This window comes from Vespula vulgaris, chromosome 16 (genome assembly GCF_905475345.1).
Source record: "Vespula vulgaris chromosome 16, iyVesVulg1.1, whole genome shotgun sequence".
Lineage (NCBI taxonomy): Eukaryota > Metazoa > Arthropoda > Insecta > Hymenoptera > Vespidae > Vespula > Vespula vulgaris.
In genome coordinates, this window is record NC_066601.1 from 281,878 (window position 1) to 292,414 (window position 10,537).

The 10,537-nt window shown below is 27.5% G+C and overlaps 2 protein-coding genes across 5 annotated transcripts; one reads left to right on the top strand and one right to left on the bottom strand.

Annotated features, from left to right (window-relative positions):
• Window positions 1-2,697: 2,697 nt before the first annotated feature.
• On the top strand, window positions 2,698-5,465 carry LOC127069627 (uncharacterized). 2 transcript variants are annotated; one of them, XM_051006817.1, is made up of 4 exons: window positions 2,698-2,909; window positions 3,048-3,252; window positions 3,337-3,506; window positions 3,588-5,465. In XM_051006817.1, the coding sequence occupies exons 2-4, from the start codon at window positions 3,086-3,088 to the stop codon at window positions 4,301-4,303; spliced, it is 1,053 nt and encodes a 350-aa protein (XP_050862774.1). In that variant the 5' UTR covers window positions 2,698-2,909; window positions 3,048-3,085; the 3' UTR covers window positions 4,304-5,465. The 2 variants fall into 2 exon arrangements, with proteins under 2 accessions (XP_050862774.1, XP_050862773.1); XM_051006816.1 differs by having other exon boundaries at window positions 2,699-3,252.
• On the bottom strand, window positions 5,146-7,983 carry LOC127069626 (asparagine synthetase domain-containing protein 1). 3 transcript variants are annotated; one of them, XM_051006812.1, is made up of 6 exons: window positions 7,788-7,983; window positions 7,329-7,454; window positions 6,985-7,185; window positions 5,977-6,906; window positions 5,491-5,903; window positions 5,146-5,411 (listed from the first exon to the last, which is right to left on the bottom strand). In XM_051006812.1, the coding sequence occupies exons 2-6, from the start codon at window positions 7,389-7,391 to the stop codon at window positions 5,237-5,239; spliced, it is 1,782 nt and encodes a 593-aa protein (XP_050862769.1). In that variant the 5' UTR covers window positions 7,392-7,454; window positions 7,788-7,983; the 3' UTR covers window positions 5,146-5,236. The 3 variants fall into 3 exon arrangements, with proteins under 3 accessions (XP_050862769.1, XP_050862771.1, XP_050862770.1); XM_051006814.1 differs by having other exon boundaries at window positions 7,918-7,969; XM_051006813.1 differs by having other exon boundaries at window positions 7,880-7,967.
• Between the last annotated feature and the right edge of the window lie 2,554 nt (window positions 7,984-10,537).

Below are 10,537 nucleotides of genomic sequence, written 5' to 3' on the forward strand. Positions count from 1 at the left end.
ACGCTGGATCCACTTCTTTTATTGGTGGATTAAATATATTTACCACCGTATAGGCCGATTCCCTTGCCCTCGGTTCGGTTGGCTCGATCTCAGAGAGAATAGAATTGATTGGCTGTAAAATTGTACAAGAGTTCGTCGATTGTGCTGCGGAGAACGAATTCCTCGATCGCGTTTAAACGATTTATAAATAAAAGTAGAATTGAGATTCGTCTCAATAAAAATTGGAAGAGCCAGTCACTTCCGTAGATGCAACCAGGATTATTAACTTAGACTGTTTTAATAATGCTCAATTTATTTAAAATAATAACAATAACGAATAGATACAAGAATGATGACCGATTCAAGACCATAATAATAACTAAAAAATAAGTAAGAATGAATAATAACTGAGAATAACTGTAACAAAGACTGAATCAAATAAATTGTAAGCAATAACTTGATGATTGCAGTACAGCGAAAAATCTAAATAAAAAACCGACGAGACGATGTGTACAGTCGGTTAAATAGAGATCGTTGGCCAATCAACGAGGGGTGATTCGCCAAGATGTCGTTATTGACTCATCGTAGCTTTCCCCCTATTGGCGATGGAGATGTCCAATGGCGGTTGCGAACACTCGGAACGCTGCGTCTGGTAGGGATGAAGCTCTATGGACCTAGCGCATGCGTCTCGCATTTTTGTGACGTCCGTTGTTTGTTTAGCCACATCTTCTATACAATAATAGGAGCTTTGTTCATATTTATAATAAAACATATGTCTAATTCTTCTATTAATTAGGATAAGTTCTCATTTCAATTCTACAAAGGTGGAGATACCGCTTATCTATGGTTATATAGTTCTATTTCAAGTCTAACATCAACGTAGGACGTAACATAAGCTTGGTTGATTATATCCCTCTACGTATATATAACAATCGATTTCGTGTCGGTAGAGTAGGTAATTTAATATGCTGTAAACTTACTTTTCAGTCTTTCATATGTATATCTCCTTTTGATGATGACATCTCGCAGTAATTCGTATTAGATACGACGCATTTGTTCGCGACAAATGTATAGAGAATAATAAATATAATTGACACATATAATAACTAGTATATAAATTCGGAACAAAGAACAAGATTTTATCAAATGTTTTGTTAAAAATAATTAGTGAATTCTTATATATTACATTATTTTAATACAAAACGAAACAAGACATATATATAAATATAATTAAAATCGTGAGACATATCTATCGATTGGTGCTCATGTGTTGAAATTATCAAGGATACAATTTGTTGAAAATTCGCGCGAAGAACTATTACACGAGATGATGTATTTTTTCTTTTTTTGTTATTATAAATTACTGTCATCATATGAGTGTATAAGTATATTCTATGATGTATATAGTATATAATATGATGTATATAAGTATATTCTTTTACTTCTTATTATTATTCTTATTATTACATTATTATATTATATATTATTGCTGTAGTAATAATAATAATATAAAATGGACTACTCCTATAAAGGAAACTATAAAAAAAAAAAAAACGTTGGAAGAAAAACTTCGTAAATACTGTGTAAATAAACTTGTGTTTTGATTTGTATAAAAATAATATATAATATATAAGTATATATTTACTAATTATTGTCTTTGAAAAAATAATCGACAAATGTATATACTTTATATGCATTTGTCATCAAACAAAATTGTACTGCTATTGTAATCCTAGTATAGATTACTACGAAACACACGTTAACCATCAATAAAAGAAATAACTATAAGAGATCGAATAGTAATGCCTTACTGAACTATCCAATAAGGAAAAAAAGAATAAATTAGTTAATTATATTGGTTTACATTGATACAATAAAAAAAAAAAAGAAAACAATTATTTAGCCTCGAGAATCTACGATTTTTAAATTATAAATCTAAATGATATAAATTTAAATCGTACATAAGATAAAAGGAATTACAAATTTTTCTAAAATTTAATAATATTTTAGAAATAGACTTATTGACATGGAAAATATGTATTCCCTTATTTTTATTATAGAATCATCTGTTTAAAGTTCATTAAAATGTCCGAACGAAATTACCGTAGCATCTCCATGTGAACATCGTGAAACGTATTTAGTGCATGTAAAATGAATCATCATCAATTTACTTACCAACAATTAGGTAATCGTTACTTCATAGGAACAAAACACACACTATTCAAGCGTGATATGGAAGTCAGTAGTAGGAGTATGGGCTTCTTTACCGTAGATTTTAAGAGGCGCCATATATGAAATTTTCTTCGCGAAAAATATCGAAAACACCATTTACGAAAGAATGAATCCAGGCGTAATTCTCGATCAATTTTTATGAATAAGATCTGGTTTTAAAAAGTTTAATTAGTTAGAAGATTTAAACAGGAACGACGCTATTTTGAATTTTTAGAAAAGCTTTATATTTACGAATAAATTATTCTCGAAAAATACCATTTTTTAATGATTTCTTTCAAAGAAAAGAAAACTTTTTAAAAAATTCGAAAAAATGAGATTTTAATTTAAATTTTCATCTTTAAAATGAGATCTTATCCATAAAAATTTTTTAAGAATTGTTTAAAAATTACGTCTATTCTTATTATTTATTTAAGCCATTATAAAAGAGAAGTGCTGAATCATTTTTATTTTTATATACATACATTTTACGTCTATAGTTCATTCACGTCTTTATTAAAGCAAGTCGGTAAAACAGGGATTACCGATATGTCACAACATATGGCAATTTAATGACAAGTGGTTTTCAAAAAAATCGCTTTCCCATTTCATTCAAATAATCTTATTAGATTATGTTACGAGTGTGTAGACTTGTGTTAATGAATCAAACATGAATCGTATCTATCGTCTAATCTTGCTTTGATATTGTAGCTCGAAAGAAGGCATGTATGTTAGTATGAAAAAGATTGTGTGATAAGAAATATGCGTAATTCACAAATGCTTTTATTTTATTCCACCAAGTAATTATCGATTTAGAAGTACTTTATCAATTTAATAATATAATTTTTAATATAATAAAGAAAAAAGTAGGATTATTCCACGAACTACGTATAAAATAATGGCAAATTCGATCATTACTTCAAACACGGAACTTCGAAAATTACATCCAGCACATAAATATGCACTTGCAGAAATACTAAATGTTTCTGACTCATGGAAAAAATTAATGGCAATTATTCCACGAGATGATACTAATATGCCAAGGTTTAATAGTGAACATGTTAGGTAAGTACTGTTGGTATATCAATATTTAGAAGAATTATCCATTTACTAAATTATTTTAATGAATAATAAATTTACTACTTTCAGCATAATTGATCAAGTAGCACAAAAACATCGAGAGAATGCTGCAAAAATTTTTTTGGAAGAATGGGGTACAATGGGTAGATTAAGACCTAGATTACAAAACTTATTAGATCTTCTTACGAAAGCAGAATTATTTAGAGCTGCTGATTATGTTGCTAATGAAATTTTAAAAGGTTTTATAATGACCAATTTATATCAAGTAAATAATTATTATAAAGTAGAATTTATCATTAATATTAAGATCATGCTTGCAGTTGATTTACCTAAGCGACCAGAGTATGGACCTGCTGCAATTATCGATATTTCAGATGAAACTTTAGCAAGACTTATGGATGATAGAACTAAATTAGATAATGATGAAGATGATAAATCATCACCAATGCTTGAATCATCGTACCGAGTTAATGTTGGAGAAATTATATATTTTTCAGACGCTGTAGATCTCATGGATCCTTGTTCTATGAAAAGTAATACACAAAATTTTGAAGAAATTAATGCAAATAAGAAAGATATAAACTTAAGTGCCCAAAATATACTTGTGCCATCTGTTAATTATAAACATTTGGAGGTGTCATCTCAAGAATTACCATTGTTCTTGAAAAACTTTGAACAAAGCAGAAATATGAATGATAGTGTTAAATCAGAAGAAATCCCTGTTTTTTTAAATGAAAGCATCTCCATATTGGATAAATCTGAAATTAACAGTAATAATAATTGGACAAATATAATGAATGTGGATAATGGAACAAATTCAACCAATTGCAATTCCAGTTTTAAAAAGACAGAAGATAAGAAAGATAATAAGAATTATCAATTTCAATCTGAAGTAACATCCTCTTTATTACCAGAATTTGTAAATAATCGAACAGAAACCAACATTTTGAATGAAACAAATAATATACACATTAAAAGTCAAAATATAATAAACTCTGAAGATTTGCCGCTTACAGTATTGGAGTTTAATAGATAAAAACTTTTAAGTAACTATTATAATTAATGTAATTTATCTTACAGAAAGACTTTTAGACGAAATTTCAAACGAAAAGAAATGAGTTTTTGATTGGACCGTTTTTGAATGAAATAAAATATTCAACCGAATATGTACAACTATAAAATATTGAAAATTTTTTACTAATAATTTTTTGAAAAAATCGATTTGAAGTTTCGAGATTGTAACGTCCATATAAAAATTAATTCTTTTTTTTTATTTTTAATTTTTAACAATATATGAGCAATTCAAGTATTTAAGGTTTCAAATGTTATTATCCCATATTCAATTCTTATATGAATGTTCTTTTTTCCTCACGTGTTTTTTTTTTCTCTTTTCGTGTTATTAACTTTGCATAATTTTACTCGCTTTTCTGCATGAGCACTATTACATCATCAATAATTAACAATTACTATTCAGATTACTTACATTAGAGACAAAGTTGGCTTATCAAGATAGTCGTATAATTTTTCCCTCAGATGAAAAAATATGTTAACTTAGCAACACGGATAAAAAATATGAATGAAGCATAATATCTAATGAATTCCCCTAGCTTTTAAAGATCCTTTCTCTTTCCATAAGAAAATTGTGGTGTTTTCCGCTTTCAGGCTAGCACTTATCGAATAAATAATTATGTGAATTTCACTTAACAGCTTATATAGCTTATTTTTTTATAATATATAAGATGCTAAAACTTTATTATTTAACAAAGATATGATTTAATATAAAAAGTATAACAATGAATTTTCCTATATTTTTGATTTACAAAAAGTTATGAAAAATATCAGATAAATATACCGGTTTATACAGATAAACATACACAGTTTATACCAAATCTTGCTTTATATTTATTTATCCAATTTATTTTATGATGTAAAAATATATTCGTTTTACCTTAATTATGTTATATCTATTTTACAATCGTTTAGAGATATCTTTAGCATTTTCTTTACTATTAGCTATTCGACATCCAAATTGAAAAGCTCTTTTCGGAAAAGTAGCAGTATTTTGAAGACCTAGCTTACGTGCTAATAAACGTAACAGTAATTTATCTCCTAAACCAGATGGCATTTTTTCTGTTGGATAACATCTGTAAAGAAACAAAATAAACATTTAAAAAACAAGCTATTTAAAAAAGCAGTTTAATACTTCTTTTTTAATTTGAATACCTTTCCCATGGTTGCAATTGTTGAACATATTGTACCACATTTTCATCAAGATATGGTAATCTGGATTGTCTACCATGATCAGAAACAATTCTATTATCTCTTCCCAAATTTCTTTGAGAAATTTTGGCTAATTCAGTATTCAACTCTTGTTTTAAAGCATTCCAGCCTTTATGTTTCAATATTGTTCTATGTCTCATGTATCCACCAAATAATTCATCTGCACCTATACCTAGGAGAAGTACACGACATGGAGACTCATACTCTGTATCCGTTTTTGTAATTATGCCTTTTGCTCGACTTGCAAACCACATGGCACAACCTAAACTTTCATCTAAGATAGTACAGAGAGGATAAAGTAAATCATTGATACGAGAAGATCGATATTTCTGTAATTCTGCTTGTGTTACATTTACCTGAAATAATAATGGTATTGGTAGAATAATATTTATCATTTTTATTTAAATGATAATAAATTTTATATCATACCTCAATAAAATTCCATTTTCTATTCGGACAAATTTGTAATATTTCAGAGAGAGTCTGTCTCCCTGTTTTTCTATCTGGAACATCATATATTTGTGAGGCATATAAATTTGTATTTTTAATATGCTTATTTTTTTGAGGTGTATTAACAGTTTTCTCAAATGCGACATTTATCAGATCAATAGGTTCATTTTGTGATACGTATTTATGAGCAATTAATGTCAAAATAGCTGAATCAAGTCCACCAGAGAATAATATACCTATTTTTGCATGATCGCAAGTAATATTTTCTCCTTTCAATGCAAGTAGGATACAGTTCTTGCAAAAATTTGGTTTTGTTTTTATTCGCATTTCAATTGCTTTATGTAAAAGTTTAGATAAATATTCTACTCTTTCCAAAACTATTTCATTTTCTAATAAATGCTCTATCATTCCATTAAAATCTTCTAAATAAGGGTTATTTTCTAAATAATCTAAATCTTTAATAGTTGGATGTAAATGCATTACTACCTTATTAGACAGATTTTGTTCTGTTATTATCTCTTTGATATTAATATTTACGTTCAAAGCATTTCTTAATTCTTCAATGATATTTTCAAATATAAAATCTGGTTCTTTCCACGGATAACAAGTAAGATTTATGTTTGTATCAGATAAATTTATTGCAAATATACCAATTGCAGGAACTTCCATTATATTTTTCAAATATTTAACACCAACAGATGTTATAGTTAATGCATTTTTTTCATTATTTAACTGTAGAAGTAAACTGTGCCTTCCAATAATATCTCTTCCAAAATATAATACTTTGCTAGATTTTTGAAAATATATAAAACTATATGGTCCTTGAATATACTGAAGAGTATTTGTAATATTAGGAGATGTACTGAATGCATTTAAAATAGTAATACTATCACATATATCATCTTTTGCCTATAATTTCATGTAACATTTCCATTAATATTAATGTAACAAATTTATTGAGAAGTAAAGAATTACTAAAACATTTACCAAAGATCCAGAAAAAACATCTCCGTTCCATAAAAGAATGTTACCATCCGAATCAATTAATGGTTGTTCTACTAACTTCAAACCTTGCATCCATAGTATACTTGCTGCGAAATGTCCGCACCATATATCAGTTAATGATGTAAAATTCTTAACTAACTTATCTGGACCTCTGGAAATTATAAGATTTTTGCATTTGTCCCACTGGAAAAGAAAAATATTAATATAGAAATAAAAATATTAGAAAAAAAACAAGAAATTGTTGATACACTGGCATAGTGATATATATTGATAGAACTATAAAAAAAATAAAAAATAATTGTCATTTAAAAAATAAAGATCTTTACCTCATCAGAATGTTTGACACTATCTTCTGAATGTTGAGAAATACAACAAAATATACCACACATTGTATCAATAAAAATATAACCATTGATTAGAAAGTCATCGTCGTAGTATCTTTTGTCTAAAATCTAGAAGATTATTACATATTTTGGAAGTATTATAAAAAATACTAAATAAGTACTAAACAAGTGTTATAAATATATATATAATGTATTTCATAAACTTTATAATACAATCATTCTTATTAATTATATTTATATTCTAATTGATCAATTTTATCTGTTTTATATTTTTATTCCATCTTATTACATATTATTCAATATGTGAATAGAAATAAAAATATGCAAAAAATATATATTTTGTAAATACATATTTTCATTCTATCGTGTTATAAATTCATATATCAAGTCCCGAAAAAATGACGTTTCTGTTGTAATTCTAATATTTATGTCAATCAGCACCAGCAGCAATAGGTAAAAGTCTCAACCGCGAATTTCTTTTGGTGAATTAAACGCTTTTCACGACAAACCGAAGTATAAAATTGAAAAAATACTTTTATTTTCAATAATTTTTTTAAATTCTGCTCCTTACTGATTCATTTTTTATGTAATAACTTGTTACTATCGTATTCTATCAATCGAGTACACCTCGAAATTCTAACAATCACCGCTTGATGTCACCCTATGACTTCGAGAATTAAACTACATTATATATATATATATATATATATATATATATATATATATATATATATATATATATATATATATATAAAATGTAGTTTAGTCTTTTTCATTTGATTTATTATAAATAAAAATATGTAAATTTAATTATATACATATAAAAAAATATTAAGGATCCGTCGTGTGTTTTCGTAACAAACTTAGCTATCACTAGTATCATGAATAATATTATTTATAATAATTCTACATTGAAAATAATGCCTTACGATTACATTAATATTTCTTTACAGTTGTTAAGTATTTAAATAAGTCAATGATAAGCGATGACGGGTTTATTTTATTAGTTTATATACTGTCTTCAAATTGATTATTTAAAACAATCTCTTTTTTTAATTAGACAAATATTGTTACGCGCGGGACTACTTGCAATGAAAAAGAATTTTATTAACAAGAGCAAGAACAATTATGTACACTATTTAGCTTAACAGACTCTTTGAAGAGATTTAAAAACAATTAAGAATGTTTGCGAGACACGTCCTCTGAGGCCGAGCTTCTTCGGAAGACAAACACATCTCGTTGTTATCTGTCGTTGTCATCTGAACTCTTCTAGGCCAGCTCGTAACAATATATACACGTTAAAATATTCTGTATTATATTATACACATGTATATTTGCTACTTACATAGATTACAAACTTTCTATATTTTTTTTTACTTATTGTTAACTTTTAATATAATTATTTTCTTTTCGTTTTTGAAAGAGATTTTAATTTCTTTAAATTACTTTTTTTTAGGTTTTATATAAATTTTTATATTCTACATGCACATAAGAGATGATATAGAACATAATTATTTTAAATCGATATAAAATAAAAACAAGAACTCTCGTAAATAATAAAAAAAGAAAAAGATATAATATGTATGTGATCTCTGAATATCTAATATGGTGTATTAACAAAACAAAATTTACCTTAAGCTTCTATAGTTTTGAAATTTCAATAGACTCATTGTATAATTCTTAAATGCATTTTTATTATTTTCTATTCTTTTCAATTAACAATAAACTAGAACAAAGAACATATTTTTATATAGACTTATAAGGATCAAAATTCTCAATTAATTATTTATTACTCTATATTTATTTATATACAATAAATATAATGAATCCTCTTCATTTTTCATTTACTTATAAATAGTGAGATGAGGAAACTAACATCATCGGCTTGTTGTATCTTTAAACGTTTAAATATGACTATTATACATCAATACTTTGCACTGTAAAATATAATTCTCTTACGTCAGAGACTTGCTAAACTCTGTTTACTCCAAAAGACGCGATGGTTAAAACCACCTATTTTGGTCACATTGCTTACATAACATTTATCGTTAGATGGCCTTTAGATTGATAGAATACAGATCTGAAAAGATTTTGATTAAAGATTTTGATCTACAAGTATGCGAGTTTGGTGAAGCGCGGCAATTCAAAGATAGAATGAAGAAGTTCGTGTTACGATCGAAGGATTCGAGGGAGAAACGCGAGGAAATGAATTTGTCGAGTCTCGTATCGGTAATATATCCCAGGATTGAAAATGAGACACTTTGTGTAATATAATAAGAAAATACATCCTCGATTTTACTTACGATAAAGGAATTAAAGTAATCTAAATTTTTTGTTAGTACGCCTTTACAAATTTTATCTCGGTTCTAATAGCTATTGGAATATTTCTACAATTTATTCTAAATTGTTTGCGAGAGAAAAAATAACTGTACGATTTGATTGCTCGTTTAAGACTGACTAATCGGGCTGATGTTAAGATTCTTGCTAACTCTCAATGGCTGAAATGGAACTGCTCAATTGTCAGAATATCGAATTTTATTCAATGCCTTCACAAACAGTGCTTACAGTGTTGAGAAAGTTACGTCAGAAAAATTCTTAGCCATCATCTGGGTTGATAGGGTTTCTTCTTCTGATATACGATTCGCGTTTTTAGTTTGAATTTTCCATGCCTACTCTTTCCCTTACTTCGGTCCATGAGAGAAAACAGATACGTGCTTATCCTGTCCTTGCATTATTCCACAGACATCATCGTTGTGACACGTAATCGCACAAAATATTTGCCTACTGTTGGTATTAGATGATTTAGCGTATTCTACTAAATGAAGGTTCTCGTTTTATATATCTTAGTTTCGTTTTTCAAGAACGCTGGTGTCAAGTGGTTAAACGATTTAATAAAAAATGGAAATATGCGTATGTGTTATAGTTCTTCTCTATAATAGTACGTTTCTAATTCTGAAGTTTTTAGTAATCTCAAAATTTTTATCAAGACGTTACAATTCTAAGACGAATAGAAAGAAAAACTTGATCGAACGTAAAGTCGAATTCATATTATTTTTCATTTCCGTCTGCAAATAAAGCGAAGAATAGCGTGTAGCGAGTAACGTTTGTTATATGCGTTTGCTTGACCAGTCGAGTCACGGATTGTGACACACACAGTGAAAAAAAGAATGATCGAATAGCAAAATGATTTT

Bases quoted from the DNA above. Each gene is read 5' to 3' on its own strand.
- LOC127069627 (XM_051006817.1), top strand. From the start codon at position 3,086: ATGGCAAATTCGATCATTACTTCAAACACGGAACTTCGAAAATTACAT. The intron at 3,253-3,336 runs GTAAGTACTGTT...TACTACTTTCAG, and splicing joins TTTAATAGTGAACATGTTAG to CATAATTGATCAAGTAGCAC. The intron at 3,507-3,587 runs GTTTTATAATGA...TCATGCTTGCAG, and splicing joins TGCTAATGAAATTTTAAAAG to TTGATTTACCTAAGCGACCA.
- LOC127069626 (XM_051006812.1), bottom strand. From the start codon at position 7,391: ATGTGTGGTATATTTTGTTGTATTTCTCAACATTCAGAAGATAGTGTC. The intron at 6,907-6,984 runs GTAAATGTTTTA...ATGAAATTATAG, and splicing joins ATGTTTTTTCTGGATCTTTG to GCAAAAGATGATATATGTGA. The intron at 5,412-5,490 runs GTATTCAAATTA...GTTTCTTTACAG, and splicing joins CAATTGCAACCATGGGAAAG to ATGTTATCCAACAGAAAAAA.